At 34.3% G+C, this 19729-nt stretch overlaps 1 protein-coding gene across 2 annotated transcripts in view; it reads left to right on the forward strand.

Moving 5' to 3' along the window:
* The window catches only part of GEN1 (GEN1 structure-specific endonuclease), a 30082-nt gene extending 16069 nt beyond the window's left edge, over positions 1-14013 (forward strand). For both annotated transcript variants that reach the window (XM_086700069.1, XM_025927374.2), the window contains 9 exons: positions 1806-1879; positions 4329-4420; positions 6575-6725; positions 7028-7064; positions 7156-7236; positions 8661-8791; positions 10140-10201; positions 11568-11708; positions 12468-14013. In XM_086700069.1, coding sequence (XP_086556195.1) covers positions 1806-1879; positions 4329-4420; positions 6575-6725; positions 7028-7064; positions 7156-7236; positions 8661-8791; positions 10140-10201; positions 11568-11708; positions 12468-13783 — 2085 coding nt within the window. In that variant the 3' untranslated portion in view covers positions 13784-14013. The remainder of the gene's footprint in view (positions 1-1805; positions 1880-4328; positions 4421-6574; positions 6726-7027; positions 7065-7155; positions 7237-8660; positions 8792-10139; positions 10202-11567; positions 11709-12467) is intronic.
* Positions 14014-19729: the final 5716 nt, after the last annotated feature.

The following is a 19729-nucleotide window of genomic DNA, read 5'->3' on the forward strand; positions in this document are numbered from 1 at the left end:
GCACGAACTCACGAGCCGTGAGGTCGTGACCTGAGCTGAAGTCAGATGCTTAACCAGCTGAGCCACCCAGGCACCCCAATCCCCAAGAGAAGTCTAAAGAAGAATGACATATATATTATATATATAGAGAGAGAGAGAGAGAGAATATATATATATTTTTATCAGAGCTTAGGGGAGAGGGAAAAAATAGGATACTAAAATTATTAACCCTCATTTCTAACTTATGTTCTCAGTGATCAGAGAAATCACTATTTTTAAATTTATTTTTAATATAATGTATTGTCAAATTGGCTTACATACAACACACAGTGCTCATCCCAACAAGTGCCCTCCTCAGTGCCCATCACCCACTTTCCCCTCTCCCCCACCCCCCATCAACCCTCAGTTTGTTCTGTATTTAAGAGTCTCTTATGGTTTGCCTCCCTCCCTCTGTGTTTGTAAGTATTTTTTGCCCCTTCCCTTCCCCGATGGTCTTCTGTTAAGTTTCTCAAGATCCGCATATGAGTGAAAACATATCATATCTGTCTCTGACTGACTTAGAGAAATCACTCTTTTAAGTAGTATCTAAAGGAAGCAGGAGGAGGGAAGCTTTTAAATAACACAAAAATAATTATTTCATTATAGTTCTCATTCTGAAATAGAAGATTTTTATTTCCCGTATGTCATTATATAATAATTAAAGTCTAGAAACAGCTGAATGTTGAAAGTAAGAAAAAATTCGCAAAATTAAACTCACAGAAACCAATTTTAGCTATAGTGGTGTTGCATTATGCATTAACTTTAGCTATTTTGACATTTTCTATCCTTTGTAACGAAACCACTATCCATTTATATTGTTCTACTTAAAGATTTGTAAGACTTATGGACTAACATGATTTACCTTCAAAAAGCTTAAGATGTAGCTAAATGCTAATATAAGAAGGGTGGTATACAAAATCTGTAGCAACCTGTATGCAAAGATATAGGCTGTAGCCATGAAACAGACTTCTGGGAACCACTCTTATGCCAGGTGTGACCCTTTTATTGGCTGATCCTGACTGTAAGTGGGTTGGGAAGGAGATTCAGACTGGAGGGGAGACCCCTTTGCCAGCAGGCACTTAGGATGCTTGTGCAATGAATATTTATTAACCGATTAGGAAGTATTAACACTGGTATGTCTGTCCCAGTGCACGTTGCTAAATGGCAGCCCTGCTTATAAGGATACATGCATAAACTTCTCTAGGAACTGGATGACTTAAGAAATTGTCCTGCAGGTATACATTTATTGACATTTTATTGTGTGTTGGACAGTTAACACTTGTTTTCATTTTTCTTAAGTTTTCATTTCAAGAGTTAACTTGGAAGAACATTGTTCTCTTTTGATATCCGAGTTTTTAAATATTAAATGTTCATCAGAGTAAATGAACATGCTTTTTCTGATTACAAATATAACTTGAAGTAGATCAAATTAAAAGATTATCAAAGTAAAGTAATTAACATAAAAAGTAAAAAGCCTTCTAAAATTCTTTTCCTCCCTCCCTTAAAATAAGTGCTGCCAGCAGTTAAGTATATAACCCTGTGACTTTGTTGTTTGCATAGATTAATGGATGATGTAGTAGTTATTTTACTTACAAATTTAGATCACAGGGTGAGCTATTCTGCGATCTTTGTTTTACACATGGCAGTGTACCTTGCACATCTTTTCCTATCGTGACCTAGTTACCTTATTCTGTCAGCTGCACAATCTCAGACTGCAGGATATGCCATACTTTATTTCTCCATTCCCCTGTGATTAACATTGGCATTTCTTTTCCACTTTCTGAAAGGGAGTCCCTGGAGTTGGAAAAGAGCAAGCATTAAAACTTATACAGATTTTGAAAGGGCAAAGTTTACTTCAAAGGTAACTAAAACTTTCTTGTGACATTAGACATTTATTCTTTTTGAACTGAGTAGTAAATATTTCAAAAAGTATTATGCTTTCTGAGACAGAGTTTTGTATTTTTAAGCTCCTCTATATTTTCATTTAAAATCACAGATTTAAAAAATAATAATAATAAATAAACAAAATCACTGATTTTTATTTATTGTGAGGTTTTTTTAAAGAAAGGATGAAAGTATGTGTCCTAAGCCATATTGTATTTTTTTCATTATTAGGTCACTACAAACACAAGTAGTAAGATGCCAAATGTGTTTATTTATAACCTCGGGCTTTTACCACAGGCTATTTTAGACTATTTTGCCACCAAGTAAAGGTAAACATAACTATAAAATAATTTTTATTTAAAATTATTTTCTATATAAAATATTTTGATATCATATACTCTATAAGTGAAATGCCTGACATATTGCAAATATTTAATAAGTAACACTTGGTCAAAATTTTTCCTTGAGTGCCCTTTCTTCTATAGCCACATATTTAGTAATATATAAATTCTAATTGATTTAGTCTATACAATTTGAGGATTCAAGACAATTAAGGTACAGAATATATGGAAGTTTACCAACTGTGCTATTTAATTTTGAAACCATGTGAATTATGTTTACTTAATGAAAGCAAGTCTATGTTAATATTAATTATTTAATATTTATTTTAAAATTAATATTAATGATAAAGTGTCAAATGAATAAGAAGGAACTGGGATAACTAGGAGACTTAAAGCAGTCTTGGCCTCCAATAGGTTTGAGATGGTGAGTGCATGAAAGGAAACATTAAGTTGTAGAAATCAAGAAGGAATGGCCATGAAAAAAACTTGAAATTGTTGTGCTCCTTCAAAAGCTATAAAGCTACTGATAGATCTAAGACTTCAATATATCCATTACTGGTATCAGTGAATATGATGCCAAAGCAGGAAAAAAAAGATATACTTTGGCCTGGAATCATTTGGGAATGTGAAGAATAATATAAAGAATAAAAAGCAAGAAGGTATGGCACTTGACTAACTACAGATCATTCTTATTGTAATAGTTTCAGCAAGTATGTATTTTTGGCAACATTTTATGAAATGTTTGAACACTTGAAGAGAATAAAATTACATTTTATTACATTACATAAAATTACATTATCATTATGTGCCATTCTAACTGATTAATTTAGACTGACTTTCCCCCTAGGTTTTTTTTTTCTTCCACATTTGAAGTTTCTGTGTATTTAACCAGCATCTATTAATGCTAATTTTTAGCAAGCTTATACTTGGTCTTTGTAATAAATGAATCAGAAATTCCAAAAGCCAAATAATAACTCCTGGTGTCAGATCCTGCACAAGGTACTAAAGAGATAATTCGGCTTTTTATTCGAACTTTAACTTTTATAAGCAGAGGAATATAATTCAGAGCACTTATGTTTTATGATGAATACTTAACTATCCCCTTGGTGGTTTTATGTTACCTAGAATTTTGGCCAAAAATAAAATTAACTTTTTATTCAGTGGACATTTTAGCTGAAAGCATTTTCTTTTTTTTTAAGGATTTTTTTTTTCAACGTTTATTTATTTTTGGGACAGAGAGAGACAGAGCATGAACGGGGGAGGGGCAGAGAGAGAGGGAGACACAGAATCGGAAACATGCTCCAGGCTCTGAGCCATCAGCCCAGAGCCTGACGCGGGGCTCGAACTCACGGACCGTGAGATCGTGACCTGGCTGAAGTTGGACGCTTAACCGACTGCGCCACCCAGGCGCCCCTGAAAGCATTTTCTTTAAAATCACTCATTTAACAGGTAATGTTTTTGCTGCTTGCATAAGATTTTAAGAAAATGATAATTTCAAATGGTCTAGATTTTTTAAACAATTTTTACCCAGAAGTTTGATGTTCTATTTAGTTTTATCCTTTACCCTGCTCCCAATTCCTGATACAGGGTAATGTTCATGTACATGATTCTATTTGTTTTATACTCTGGCACACAGAAGAGAGATCAAACAGGTATATACATCTCATTCTCTCTACATATTGCTGCCTAACTTAGGATTCTTTAAAAAAAAAAAAATGAATACAAGAGTATACACGTGAACACATATACACATACTCTTTTTCTCTCTTCCCTCACCCTTCCTCTCTCTCCTGCCTCCTCCCTCTCCTCCCCCTCCTGTGTCCTCCTTCTCTTTTCCTCTGTGACTGTCTGATTCTCTCTTCCCCCTGTTGCAATTCTGTTGTCTTTGGAACCACATTTTTAAATTGAGGTACATAGACTGAGAGTTTTCACAGGCTGGGCCAGCAACTTCATCTCCTGCAAAGGGAAAATGAGACAGGTGGTAAGGGAACAGAATAGGCTGACCTTTGAGAGCATGGCATTTTGGTGACCTTGTTTTTGTTTTGTTTTGTTTTGTTTTCCTTTTAAAATCATTTTCCTTTACAGATTTACTCAGTGGAATGAAAAACCTTCTTTCTCTGATCCACAGCCAGTAGTTATTAAAAAACTGGCCCATTGTTCTGTGTGTTCCCATCCAGGTAAGCAGACATAGGGGGTGATATCTCTAGAATATAAGTGTCTGATACCCACATCCTGTTCTGGTTTTCTTGTTTTTAATTTTTACTTCATTTTGAGAGAGCGTTCCCACACACACACACACACATGCACACACTCACATGTGCCATTTGGGGAGGGGCAGAGAGAGACCGGGGAGAGAGGATCCAGTAGGGTCTCTCTGCTACAGCAAAGAGTCCATTGTGGGGCTCAAGCTCACGAACCTTGAGATCATGACCTGAGTCGAAGTCGGAGGCTTAACCAACTGAACCACCCAGGCACCTCATCCTGATCTTATAATACTTACATGCCTACATACATACCTGTCTTCTTCAGTAGATTGAAAATTCTTGGTGTCAGGAGTTGTGTCACATATACATAGTAGGCACTCAATAATTGTTAATTGAAATAATGTGATGTAAGTGATAAATACAGGATAAGTGAAGTTTTAAACTATGATACCAAATTACTTAGATGTTAAAATTATGTTTTGAATGTAGAAATCCATTTAAACAAAAAAAATATATCCTGCTAAGTCTTAGGGGAAAATCGAACTGAAAGCATTTGTTTTTATTGCATGAAGATAGTGACTTAACACTAATTTCTAATACATGTTCATTGTTATTGAAAATAGCTTGGTTCCTCTTCATTAGTCTTGTTTAAAAAAAAAAAAAAAAGATGTCATTACTGTATACTGGATCAGAAACACCTTTCACTCCCAGGAGAGACTAGGAGATCTTATTAGCTCATCTTTTAAAAGAAATTCTTTATCTATTTGTCTTAATATATGTTCAGAAACATTGTTAAATTAGAGACAAAATCATAGAAGAAATAAAAGTTTCATAAGATGTTTTATAAAATTCCATTCTGTAGTTTTTTGATACTTTATAAAATGACAATTTTAGTTTCTATCAATTATATGTGCTCTTCTATATTCTCAAACCAATGTTTTTTTTTTAAACAATTTTTTTTTTCAACGTTTATTTATTTTTGGGAGAGAGAGAGACAGAGCATGAACGGGGGAGGGGCAGAGAGAGAGGGAGACACAGAATCGGAAACAGGCTCCAGGCTCTGAGCCATCAGCCCAGAGCCCAACGCGGGGCTCGAACTCACGGACCGCGAGATCGTGACCTGGCTGAAGTCGGACGCTTAACCGACTGCGCCACCCAGGCGCCCCTCAAACCAATGTTAAAGGTAGTCATGCTTTCGTTCTAAGGGAGCTAGGGCCCCACACCTGTGCCACATTCATAGTATATTCATGTTCCAAGCAGTTTAAAAATAGCTGTAGAGGGGGGCATCTGGCTGGCTCAGTCAGTGGAGCATGTGAGTCTTGATTTCAGGATTGTGAGTTTGATCCCCACAGTGGGTATAGAGATTGCTTAAAAATAAACTCTGAATAACTAGATGGCTCAGTTGGTCAAGTGTCCAACTTCAGCTCAAGTCATGATCTCGAGATTCATGGGTTCGAGCCCCCACCTCAGGCTCTGCTCTGACAGCTGGGAGCCAGGAGCCTGCTTCAGATTCTGTGTCTGTGTCTCCCTCTGTAGCTCCTTGCCCCTCCCCCACTCTCACTCTGTCTTTCTCAAAAATAAACATTAAAAAAAATTTTTTTAATTAAAAGATAAAATCTTTAAAAATAAATGAATAAATGAATAAAAATAGCTGTGAGGTAACTGAATTAACTAGCAGAGGTAATTAACTGTTATATTCTTTTAATATTCTCATTAAACCATTTCATGAATTATTCTATTAAGTAATCTTTTTTAATGCTAATAATTATATCCCATTTGTCTTGCATATAGCTACCAAATAAACCACAAAGTTTTAATTGTTGATTATTGTAAATGTGTAACTTCTGGTTACAAGTTAACACTTTCAGATAGAAGAGTAATTTATAGAAACAAAAATAGTGTCATGTAAGTGTAATAGCTCAGGATCTATTTTGTCTTAAGAATTACTGTAGTGTTCATTATTCTGTTCAACCTAAATGTATTGGAACCTTTCTATATGCTAGGCACTTTGCTAGGCAGTATTCGTTTTTAAAATTTTGGATAAGGGCAAAAAAAAAAAAAAAAAAAGATGTGTGTAGAAAGTAAATCTAAAAAGCAGTGAAAATCATACTTTGTGTTTCCATAAAGGTTCACCTAAGGATCATGTACGTAATGGCTGCAAACTGTGTAAAACTGATCGATATTGTGAACCACATGATTATGAATATTGCTGTCCTTGTGAGTGGCACCGTGCAGAGCATGATAGACAACTAAGTGCAGTAGAGAACAGCATTAAGAAGTAAGGTTTTTTTTAACTTATTTTTTCTGTCCTTACCTATTTATACACCTCTACTCAAATTACTTCCACATAATCTTCCCCCATGTCTAGATTAGTAACATTTCACAAAATCCTTTTTTTGATTTGGTTCAAATATTGGGCTATCTCAGAAGATAGTGATTTAATAGTTACTCAAAGAGAAGCTTGAAGACTAGGATATTATCCAAGAACATTTTTCACTAAATGAGCAGAAATTGGATGAGATGAATTTAGAGGCTGAGTTGACTGATTATATTAACAACACGTATATAATTTATTTTCAGAAAAGCTTGCGGTTGTGAGGGATTCCCTTTCCATGAGGTAATAACTAATAGCTCAAATGTGTGTTTTATTTCAGAAGTTCTTTTAAAAAGTTTGAAATCTGAATTCCTATTTTATTTTCTCTTGCTAGGTTATTCAAGAATTCCTTCTGAATAAGGATAAGTTGGTGAAGGTTATCAGGTACCAAAGACCTGATTTATTATTGTTTCAGGTATCAGAAAATACTTACCTTATAGTATGTAGTGGGATACTAGGAAGATAAGGGATACTCACTTTGGTGTAAGAGATTTAAAACAGCTATTGACTGCCCATGTATTTTTCAGCATTTATTTCTAGTTTTCATTCCTTTGCCACATAGGAACCATACTTTGCAGACTACACCCAGAAAATTTGAGGATTGAATATGTTGTTATAAAAGGTGGTATAGTTTACAAGGTCAATGGAATTTTTTTTTTTCAGTATAGTTGATATACAAGGTTACATTAGTTTCAGGTGTACAACTTAGGAATGTGACAAGTTTATACATTATGCTGTGTTCACCAAAGGACATTGGGATTTTTAATCAGTGACATAACTTTAAATTTGGACAGTGTATCACTTACTCTGTGACCCTGGATATGTGTTATCCTCAAAATAGAAATAATATTACTTATTTCGTGAAGTCACTGTGAAGATTAAATGAGATTGGGGCACCTGGATGGCTCAGTCAGTTAAGTGTCCAGCTCTTGATTTTGGCTCAGGTCATGATCTCATGGTCATGATATTGAGCCCCACGTCAGGCTCCACAATTAGCATGGAGCCTGCTTAAGATTCTCTCTCTCTCGGGGTGCCTGGGTGGCTCAGTCGGTTAAGTGTCAGACTTCAGCTCAGGTCATGATCTCATGGTCCTGTCCATGGGTTCAAGCCCTGCATCGGGCTCTGTGCTGACAGCTCAGAGCCTAGAGCAAGCTTCAGATTCTGTGTCTCCCTTTCTCTCTCTGCTACTCCCCTGCTCATACTCTGTCTCTGTCTCTGTCTCTCTCTCTCTCTCTCTCTCTCTCAAAAATAAATAAACATTGAAAATTTTTTCTTAAAAATTCTCTCTCTCTTTCTCTTGCTCTGCTCTTCTCCCCCACTCATGCTCTCTTTCTCTCAAAATTAATAACTAAACATTAAAAAAAAAGATTAAATGATATTCTTTATAATAGCCCCTAATACAGTGACCAGAGAAACAGAGTGGTTCAATAAATTGTAACTACTTGTTGCTTATCCCTACCAACCTCAGTAGTAATAATGGCAGCCAACATTTATTGAACATTAAAATTTGCTGTGATATTTAACCCATTACATGTAACTTCACTTAATCTTTGTAATCTCTGAGCTGGGTTATATTTTATGATGGAAATCCTGAGGCTAAAAGAGGTTAAGTAATTTACCCAACATCTCAGAAATATCATACTAGGGTTCAAATTGACAACCCTCACACTTGATCATTGTGCAATGTTGCCTCCTTAGGAAACTCCTTATTCTTTCCATGAATATTCTCATTGATCCTGCTTTAACTAATGTTAATTCAATAGGAAAAAAATAATACCACTTAAAAGTGCTGTTTGTCTCCAAGAGATAACAAAATCTTGTTTTGTTTTATATTTACAGAGATTTACTCTTGAAAAAATGGAGTGGCCCAGTCACTATGCATGTGAGAAATTGTTAGTGCTTTTGACCCACTATGACATGATAGAAAGAAAGCTTGGTAGAAGGAATTCTAATCAACTACAGCCAATTCGGTAATATAAAGAATTGAATGAAGAAGTCTGTGTGTTTCCATTTGAGTATCTTATGATCTAAAATAATCTTCTTAATATCTTTAATAGTGGGGTGTATAGCTCTCCATTATATAAAGTTGGAGTAAAGGTCTAGTAGAAAATATTAAGAGCTTATTCAGGGCTTATAGTCAACCTAACATAGTAAGTTTGTGCCTTCACACACTTTTCTACTCAAACAAGTAGTGATACCAGATTATTAAAAGAAATAAACATAAAGTGAGATAGCCAAGCTTAACCATAGAACTATTTCAATGGACCAGAAAGGGAACAAAAATGTAAAGTGAATGAGGAACAAAAGCTAAGAATTGGTGAAACTCAGTGAAGGGTATGTGAGTGTTCATTGTGTTATTCTTGCAACTTTTCTAAAGGTTTGAAAATTTTCAAGCTGAAAGTTTGGCGGGGGGAGTATCAAAGAAAAAAGATAAACTACAAAGGAATGTCAATCTGGTAACACAAATCTTTCATGACACTAATAGATGCCAGAAGATGATAGAGTAACATTTCAAAGCTTTGAGTAAAAATAATTGGCAACCTAGACATCATTAATGCATGATTTACTGGTTGGTGAGTAAATCACAGATCCTCATTAAAACCACTGTTAAAGGATGTATCTAAGCAAGAAGAAAAATGAACCTAGAGGGATGATGTGGATAACAAAAAACAGTGGTCAATCAATAAAGAGAAATCAATAAAATGTATTAGCTAATTTAATAAATTGGAAAAATATGTATATAAATAGCTGCATAATGCTTGATGATTAATATATGATGATGATGATAAACTAAAACTTCCAAAGTATACATGTAAACACTGAAGGGTAACCACTAAAACACCAGAAATACGATCTCTGTCTTCAAAATTAATACATAAAATAGGAAAGTAAAATTGTCAAACCAAAAGAATATAGGAAGGAGGAGAGGGGAAGTACCACAGAAAAAGCTTGGTAACAGAAACACAAAATAAGATGTACGAATGAGTCCAGCTAAATCAGTAGTCACAATAAATGTAACTGGATTAAACTTCCCTATTAACAAAAAATAGGCTTTAAAAGAAAGATCATTATTATGGAAAAGAGGAACACTGAATAATAATGAAATCTGATAGGGTAAAACAATTACAAACTCTGTACACTTAACAATAAAATTATCTTGAATAAGTAGTCGGAGGAATAACTATGTCATAATCTTTATAGTATTTTTAGAATATTATAAAAATAGAATAAAAATGAATGGAAATTGAATAATCTACAAATTGGAAATTTCCAAATACCTACTGCAGTTGGACCTCATTAGAAGAATTTGTTTTTCAGAATTGTTAAAACCCGAATCAGAAATGGAATTCATTGCTTGGAAATAGAATGGGAAAAGCCTGGTATGTATTCACTTTAGGCAAACTTTGTAACATTTAATCATATATATTTAGCAAATATTGTATACATATATAAAACATGTATGTATGTAAAAAATAAAGACATACCACATTCACTGAGGATTGACTTCATAGTTTACCTGTACTATTTAAATAAGTTTTGATGAATAGTAAATATTAAAAATTTCAAGTAATTTTATTTTAATACCTTAAGTTGACATTTATTTTGTAATGTTTAAGAATATAATATGGAAGCAGTTTTGATTTCTATTAAGAAAATGCTGCTGTCTTCTCCTTCTTTACTCTGTTTTGTTTTTATGGGGATGTATAGTTGTCAAATTACTCTTATTTTGCTGCAGACAAAAACGCAGTGAACTCTGAGCTACCTCCAAAACTGAAGGCAGGGAAAGCACAGATCATTTAAAATGGAAAGTGATTCCAAATTCATTTCTGTCTGGCTTTGAAGTTAGATTGTGTGACTATATGTGAATAAGTGAGGCAGTAGATTTGTCAATGAAAGTTTAAGTTGTAGATGATTTTGAAGAATGAAATTATAAAGAACTAGATAAACTAAGCAATAACAGGAAAATAGCTGAAGAATTTTGAAGACTGTTTAGGAACAGTTCCACCAACTGTCATATATTTTCAGGAAAGAAAATAGCATTGACCCAGTTCGGCAGTACATCTCCTCTGTCCAGAATCGAGCATCGTTCTTGTGGGTTCTATTGCTTAAGGGAGAAGATGTAAGCAAGCTGTTTAACTAGGAAATAGTTTAAGTTACCTGTTTCCTCTCTTTGTACTTTAAACCCATCAACTAATATTTTCTCTATAGTGTGGCTTCTCATGCAGCTTTGCACTCATGTAGGATAAACATAAGTACCTAACCTACTATTTATACACCTTATTGTAAATTCAACATGCAAGCATTCTCATTTTCATGTATCAGCCACTTGTGCGTCCAGTGAGCCTGAGTATATCCTCAATTCTGTTCTTTTCAGAAGCCACCACTAAAGAAAGTTAATGTTGTGGTTTTAGGAAACTGTCTGTTCCCACTCTTTTTCTGGAAATTTTAACACTCCTACTGAATTCAAACCAACTAACCTTATCTAAACAAAGTTTTCTATTCTGTAAGTACCATCTTTAAAGCAAGAGAATTTAAAGTTCTAATTTTGAAAGGAATCATTTTCCAGGTCTTGCAAGGCAGAAGAAAATCAATTCTGCACTAGTATCAATAAATTGTTAGAATAGAGATATTGTAAAGCAAGATTTGTAATGAATCGTCGATTTGCTCATGATTTAGTTACCTAGAAAAATTGAATTTTACAAACCTTCAGTTAAGGCTGTTTTTACTGTATTTTTAATCTTTTAGAGTATTATGCTATGGAAGATAAACATGGAGAATTGGTTCTAAAAACAATAGAAGAATTATCGTTGTTTGAAGCAGCTTATCCCGAGATTGTTGCTGTTTACCAAAAACAAAACTTAGAAATAAAAGGGAAGAAACAAAAAAGTAAGTATCACATTTGATAGCTGTTTATACCACACACAAATGTTTAATGTTCTATTTGAATCTATCTTGTCTATATTTTGCTGAAAGTTCTATGAAATCAAGAGCTAGGATTATACTCTTGCTTCTTTGTCTTGAAATACTTCTTTTAAAAAAAATTTTAAAAAATGTTTTCAGTGTTTATTTTTGAGAGAGAAAGCGTGAGCAGAAGAGGGGAGAGAGAGAGAGAGACACACACACACACACACAGAATCTGAAGCAGGTTCCAGGCTCTTAGCTGTCAGCACAGAGCCCGATGCAGGGCTCAAACTCACAGACCATGAGATTATGACCTGAGCCAAAGTTGGATGCTTAACTGACTGAGCCACCCAGGCACCCCTTGACATATTTTGTTTAAAGCCATGAGTAAACCATTCTACTCTGTGACTGCTAAATAAACCAAGTGTTAATAGTAATTGTACTAACCACTTAGCGAGCAACTAGTATGTATAACATCTTTTGGATTATAAATACATTTTCTTTATTTCCAAGAACTTGATGAGAAAAAAATTCAATTATAACATTGTTTCCAAAAGAAAATATTTTATGATATTTTGTTAATAATTATTTTGTTATGATTATAATATAGTTTCTAGGAATACACTGAGACAAAAAAAGGCAAAAATTGCTCATACAGAAAATTTCTGATCTGCACTCTTTTATTTACTCAAGGTAGGGAAAATGAAATCGATTTTAATAATGCTGTATTTTTTTTCTTTTCAGGCTTGAAAATTAAGCATAAAGAAAACAATTGGCCAGAATCAGATAATAAGAATTTCCAGTCACAGATGACTTTAAACCCCACATGTGACATCTTTTCTAAGCAGAATTCCAAGTTAAATTTGGAAATTACCCCTCATTGTCCATTATCCCAGAAATCTATTTCTGCATCATTGAATAGCTTGCTTTTACCTGAAGATACCCCTTGTTTGAATACACAAGAACATTTAATGTTTTCTCCAGGACCTTTGCCTATGCAGCAAATTACAGCTGTCAGTAAGTCTCTAATTCCAGAATCTACTCAACCTAGTACCTCATCCTATAATGTATCGGTGATTGCTGATCTACACTTAAGCACCATTGACTGGGAAGGTACTTCTTTTAGTAATTCTCCAGCTATTCCAAGAAACACTTGCTCTCATGGTTTAAAATCAGAACTTGAAACAGCCATCGCTGAAAATTTTAAAAATATCCCAGAACAATCGTCCTTTGCATCAGAATGGTGCACCACTGACATTAATGAAGTATTGGATAGGGATCTTCAAAAGATTGATGATACTGAAGAACATCTACTTTCTGGCATTACTGATTTACATCTTCAAGATTTGCCTTTAAAGGAACGAATACGTATAAAATCATTGTATCCTCCGGATAATGCACAACCAAACGTCGACCTGAAGACTTTGTCCCTAGTTACCATAAAAGAATCTTGTATTGCTAACAATGGTTCTGATTGTCAATCACATCTTTCAAAGGATCTTCTAGGAAATCATTTGCAAAATGAATCTAGAAAATCTAAAGTTCTAAAAGGATACTCTCTATTTCAAGAAAACTATAAAATGAATACTTCTGTACCTTATTCTGTCAATAACCCAGTAACAGTAAAGACCTCCAGAGGTGGACCATCAAATACTGCTTTAGATTATAATAGAAAAGTTGATGTGCAAAGCACTCAGAAAAGTGTAATGAAGAAGAGTGTTTGCCTTGACAGACATTCCTCTGATGAAGAAAGTGTCCCAGTGTTTGGGAAAGCTAAATACACAACTCAAAAAATGAAGCCTCGTTCTCAGAAGCATTATCCAGCCCCGTTCAAGAAAGATGATGCCAACAAGTTGAATAATCCTAAAATACATATTAAAGAAACTGAACAGTGTGCCCAGGCTTATGACACAACTGGAAAGGAAGACTGTTTCCCAGATGCAGCTAAAGGTTCTCTGGGTTTTCTACAGCATCCTAAGGACAAAGGTGACTGTGGTACTTGTTTGGGTAGTCCTCTTCCTTTATGTCAAAGATTAAAACTAAGGTTCCAAAACTCTTGAAATGAAATTAAAAATATTTAAATATAACGTAGTATTTTAGTACCATTAACACATAATCTCTGCATTTGGCATAAAAATGTAATGTGCTTCTGTATGTCATGAGACACTCTTTTCCATTTTTAATTAAAATTGTAATAAAAGACGTTACCTAAAACTTTGGTTTTAAAAGGTGATCCTTGTGAGAAAAACTTCAGATAATGTACATTTCTAAAACATACTTTTGCCATTTTTATATCGTTCTTGATTTTTCTTTAGTTAAAGCTTTAAAATGTTGATACAGTACTAGGAAAATGCTTCATCTATTTGCTCACTTTTATTCATTTTGTTCACAAACCTCTAAAGTTTTGTTTTTTTTATTTCAGCTTGTTCCCAAGAGGATAACTCTTTGTAATTGCCTACTCTCTCTCAACGTCTTCTGTTGTGCTTTTCCTGAGAGTTGTATTTTCTCTCAATATGAAGATACATTTAGGGTGCTCTTCCAGTTGTGCTAATCTTATTCTTTTCATGAGGGGCAAAAATGGAAAAGGAGGAAGATGCTCAAAATAATTAGGAAAAATCATGGTTGTAATGGCTGACTAAACTGAGGAAAGCTACTTCTTACATAACCCCGGGAGTTCACAGTATGCCAAATGGAAAAAGATCTGCAAGATAGAATGTATGATGGGAAGAGACTTAGAAATTTGCTCAGGATCACACAACTAATTAATAATGGTGTGGGAACCAGGTTTCTTTCCTCCAATTTATTGGCTTTTCTGTTTTCTTTTTTTTCTTTCTGTAGCACTTTATTTCCTTTCTTTTTAAAAAATAAAAATGAATTTGTACAATATTAACTTCAATAACTCTAAATATTAAGTTTTACATAAATTTATTTAGCATTCAAAAACTCTAGAGGTAACCAGGTTGGAAAGCAAAAAGTAAAACTGTTGTCATTTGCAGATGACAAGATTTTGTATCTACAAAATTCTAATGAACCCACTAAAAACTATTAGAACTAATAAATAAAAGATCAATATGCAAACATCAATTATATTTCTATATACCCACAGTGAATAATACTAATGAAATTAAGTAAATTCTGTTCACAATAGCATCAAAAGGGATAAAATACTTTGGAATTAATTTAACAAAAGAAGTATAAAATTTTTACTCAAAACTACAAAATACTGTTCAAAAAAAAGAACACCTAGTAAATGGAAGGACATCTCATGTTCTTGGATCAGACCACTTGATATTAAGATGGCAATATTGCCCAAACTAGTTTCCAGATTCGATGCAATCTCCATCAATTCCAGCTGATTCATTTGCACCAGAGTACAACCTGATGCTAAAATCCATATGGAAATTTAAGGGACACAGAATAGGTGAAACAATTTTTAAAAAAAATAAATGAGAGAACTTGCCCTTCCTGATTCTGATTTCAAACTTACTATAAGGTTTCAGTAATGAAGAATGTGCTGTAATGGCATAAAGGTAGACCTATAGATCAATGGGATGGAATTGAGGGTCCAGACATACACCCTAACATTTATGTTCAATTGATTTGCAACCAGAGTACCAACACAGTTCAATGGGGAAACAGTTTTCTTTGAGAAATTCTACTGGTACTACTGGATATCCATATGCAAAAGGATGAGTTTTGAGCACTACCTCATACCATATTAACTCAAAAATGGATCAAAGACCTGGTTGCAAACTACAAAACTCTTAGAAGAAAACATAGACATATGTCTTTGTGACTTTGGATTAGGTAAAGATTTCTTAGATCTGGCACCAAAAGCTCAGACAACAAAAGTAAATACATCGTACTTGATTAAAACCAACAATTTTTGTGTTTCAGAGGATACCATCAAAATGAAGAAACAACCCATAAAAAGTAGAAAATATTTTCAAATGATAAATGTGATAGAGGACTTGTAACTAGAAACATGTGTCTCAATAGCTCTTACGACTCAAAAAAACAAATGAATAAATATATCTGAATAAACACTTCTCTGAAGATGTACAAATGGCCAGTAAGCACATGGAAAAACTCAAAGTCATTAGTTATCAGAAAAATATAAATCAAAACCACAATGAGTTACTACATTACACCTAATAGGATGGCCTGAATCATGAAGACGGATAACAACAAGTGTTTGTGACGATGTGGAGAAATCGGAACCCTCCTATCCTGGTAGGAATGTAAAATGGGGCAGCCGTTTTGGAAAAAGTTAGGTGGTTCCTCAAATGGTTAAACATAGTTACCATATGATCCAGCAGAACCACTTCCAAAAATATACCCAAGAGAAATGAAGACCTGTGTCCACACAAAAACCTTTACACAAATGTCCATAGCAGCATAATTCACAATAGCCCCAAAGTGGAAACAACCCAAATGTCCATCAACTGATGAATGGGTAAACAAAATGTGGTATATCAATACAGTGGAATATTGGCAATAAGAAGAAAATGAAGTACTGATACCTGTTACAATATGATAAACCTTGAAAGCATGCTAAATGAGAGGCCAGTTGGAAAAGATGACATGTATGATTCAATCCATGTACAAAATTCCAAATAGGTAAATAGGTAAATCTATAATCTGTAGAAACAGAAAGTAGACTGATGGTTACCAAAGGCTATGGGGGATGTGGGAGAGGAGAGGAGGTTGAGGATGGAGAAGGGAAAATGAATGCTAACAGGATGGTTTTTTGGGGGAAGTGGGTGGATAAGGAAAATGTTCTAAAGTTGATTGCAGTGATGGTTGCAAAATTCTGAATTTACTAAAACCATTGAATGGTGTGATTTAAATAGATATATTCTGTGGTATGTGAATTATATCACATTAATTATATCACAATAAACAAAAACACATTAAAAACAAAAAGGAATTGTACAGCATTATACCTGTCCAACTCTTTAAAATGTTTATACTCTAACCTCCCCATTTATACACTGGCACCATTATATTATAGATTAGAAAACAAGTCCAGAGTAACAAAGAGGTTTTCCTAAGACTGGAGATGAAATTGTGGCTTATTTATCTAGTATTTATTACATTATACTATGTTTTAAAATTAAATTTGTAATACTTGTGAATTTTTGTGCTTTTTCTGAGGTTGTGATTTTATTTTTTTTGAACATTTCCTTAAATATATATATAAAATGCTTTGAATCAAGTTTACCTGTTTTAGAAAAGTGTAGAGCACTCACTATATATAAAATCCTAGGCAAGTGGAATCCTAAATAAAGGCAATCAGTCCTCTGCTCTCAAGGATCCCACCTAAGCCTAATTCAACAGATTGTGTGTGTGTGTGTGTGTGTGTGTGTGTGTGTGTGTGTGTGTGTATTTAAATAAGTTATTTTTTAAGGTAGGAATTTCAATGGTTAATTAAAAAGATGAAATAGTCCAAAAGTATAGAGTGAAAAATTCAGTCGGCTTTCTACCCTAATGACCAGACTCCAATTCTTATATCTAGAGGCAAACACAGTGCCTAATTTCTTGTAGATCCTTCCGGAGGTGTTCTGTACCAATATATTAATGTATCTTAGAAATTATTCCATATCAATAAATATGATGTGTTTTACTCTTTAATGACTCATGTCACTCCATGTGTATTTTTGCCCAGATGCCTAGAGATATGTCAGATGTGAATGTCATGTTTGATTTTAACTATTGATAAATGTACATTAGTTGAAGCATTTTTGAGTCTCTAAGGCCATCTAAACTATGGAATGTCAAATATGTGAACTAAATCAGCTGAGTGCCTCTTAAACACATTGATTTTGTTGTAAGTTTCCTTTTAAGAATCCTCCAAATATCCTTTAATAGTTTAAAAAATTATAAATGATATGCATTTACTATACACATGAAAATAGTAAATTTGCTTCGAAGACCAGACATTAGAAAAACTTGACAGTGTATTTACCAAGAATGGCATTTTTCTGGTAAAATAACCATAGTTTAAAGTTTGAGCTAGCACTCACATATTTTAGTAACCTAAATTTTAAATGCCCATACGATGTACATATTTAATTTTTTTTCAAGGAAACTATACTTTTGATTTTAATTGGACCTTTTTGCACAGATGTGTGTACAGCTGTCTCTATGTTCTGAGGTTACAGTTGCACAACCCGGGACTACTATTGAGCTGTCAGCGCAGAGCCCGATGCACGGCTCGAACTCACGGTCTGCAAGATCAGGAACTGAGCCGAAGTTGGATGCTTAATGGAGTGAGCCACCCAGGCACCCCCTCCCAGGACTAGTATTGAAGGAGATGACGGTGAAATTTTTTTTAATTAATTTATTTGTTGTTTAATTTACATTCAAGTTAGCATATAGTGAAACAATGATTTCAGGAGTAGATTCCTTAATGCCCCTTACCCATTTAGCCCATCCCCTCTCCCACAACCCCTCCAGCAACCCTCCATTTGTTCTCTATATTTAAGTCGTATATTTTGTCCCCCTCCCTGTTTTTATATTATTTGCTTCCCTTCCCTTATGTTCATCTGTTTAGTGTCTTAAATTCTTCATATGAGTGAAGTCATATTTGTCTTTCTCAACTAATTTTGCGTAGTATAATACTTCCCAGTTCCATCCACCTAGTTGCAAATGGCAAGAGTTCATTCTTTTTGATTGTTGAGTAACAGTATATATATTTTTTTCTGTATATATGTATATAGATAGATATAGATATAGATAAAGAAGATGTGGTATATAGGTATATACCATATATGTGGTATATAGGTATAACCACATCTTTATCCATTCATCAACGACGGTGAAATTTTACTTTGGAGTAATTGATTTTGTTTGGAACTGCTCACCTGATCCTACACCCCATGCTAATTATCTTGATTATGTTCTCAGAGATCTAGCTAAGGACTCAATTCCTTTTTCACTTAACTGACTTTCCTTTTTTGAAGTACAGTTTATGTACACTAAAATCCACTCATTTTCAGTGCAAAGTCTGATGAGTTTTGGTTAAGTGTATACAGTTGTATAACTTCCACCATAATCAAGATATAGAAAAGTCTCATCGTCCTCATGTTTCCTTCTTTATGCTCCTTTGTAGTTAACCCTCTGAGATTACCTTGATCCCAGACAACACTGATACTTTCTTTCACAATGTTTTGCCTTTCTAGAATTTCTATAAATGGGACCATTCAGTATGTAGTCTTTGTGTTTGACTTTTACTTAGCACATGTTTTTAAGACTTATCTATGTTGTGTATATTAATACTCTGTTCCTTTTCTTGCAGAATAGTATGTCATAGTGTTAATATGCTGCCATTTTTTCCTCCATCAGTTGATGAGAAGTAAAGTTGGTTTTTTTTTTTTTTTTTTTTTTTATTTTTTTTTATTTTTTTTTTATAAATTTTTTTTTTTTTTTTTCCCAACGTTTATTTTTGGGACAGAGAGAGACAGAGCATGAACAGGGGAGGGGCAGAGAGAGAGGGAGACACAGAATCGGAAACAGGCTCCAGGCTCTGAGCCATCAGCCCAGAGCCCGACGCGGGGCTCGAACTCACGGACCGCGAGATCGTGACCTGGCTGAAGTCGGACGCTTAACCGACTGCGCCACCCAGGCGCCCCTAAAGTTGGTTTTTATACTTTGGTTATTATGAATAATATAACCATGAATATTCAGATACAGATCTTCAGATGGACATTTAATTTCTCTTTGATAAACATCTAGGGATGTTTGGGGATGTAGGGATCTTTGGTCAGCATATGTTGAAATTGTTAACCTACTGTCACACTCTTTTCCAAAGGTGCAGAATCATTTTGTGTACCCACCAGCAATATGTGGGAGTCCTAGTCACACCGTATCATCACCAAAACTTACTATGGTCAGTCTTTCATTTTAGCCATTCTAGTAAGTGTGTAGTGATATCTCCTTTGGCTTTATTTTCATTTTCCTGAAAACTGGTGACATGAAGGATCTTATGTCCATATTACCCATTC

The sequence above is a fragment of the Puma concolor genome, chromosome A3 (assembly GCF_028749965.1).
Source record: "Puma concolor isolate L17-30 chromosome A3, mPumCon1.1.hap2, whole genome shotgun sequence".
Taxonomy (NCBI): Eukaryota; Metazoa; Chordata; class Mammalia; order Carnivora; family Felidae; genus Puma; species Puma concolor.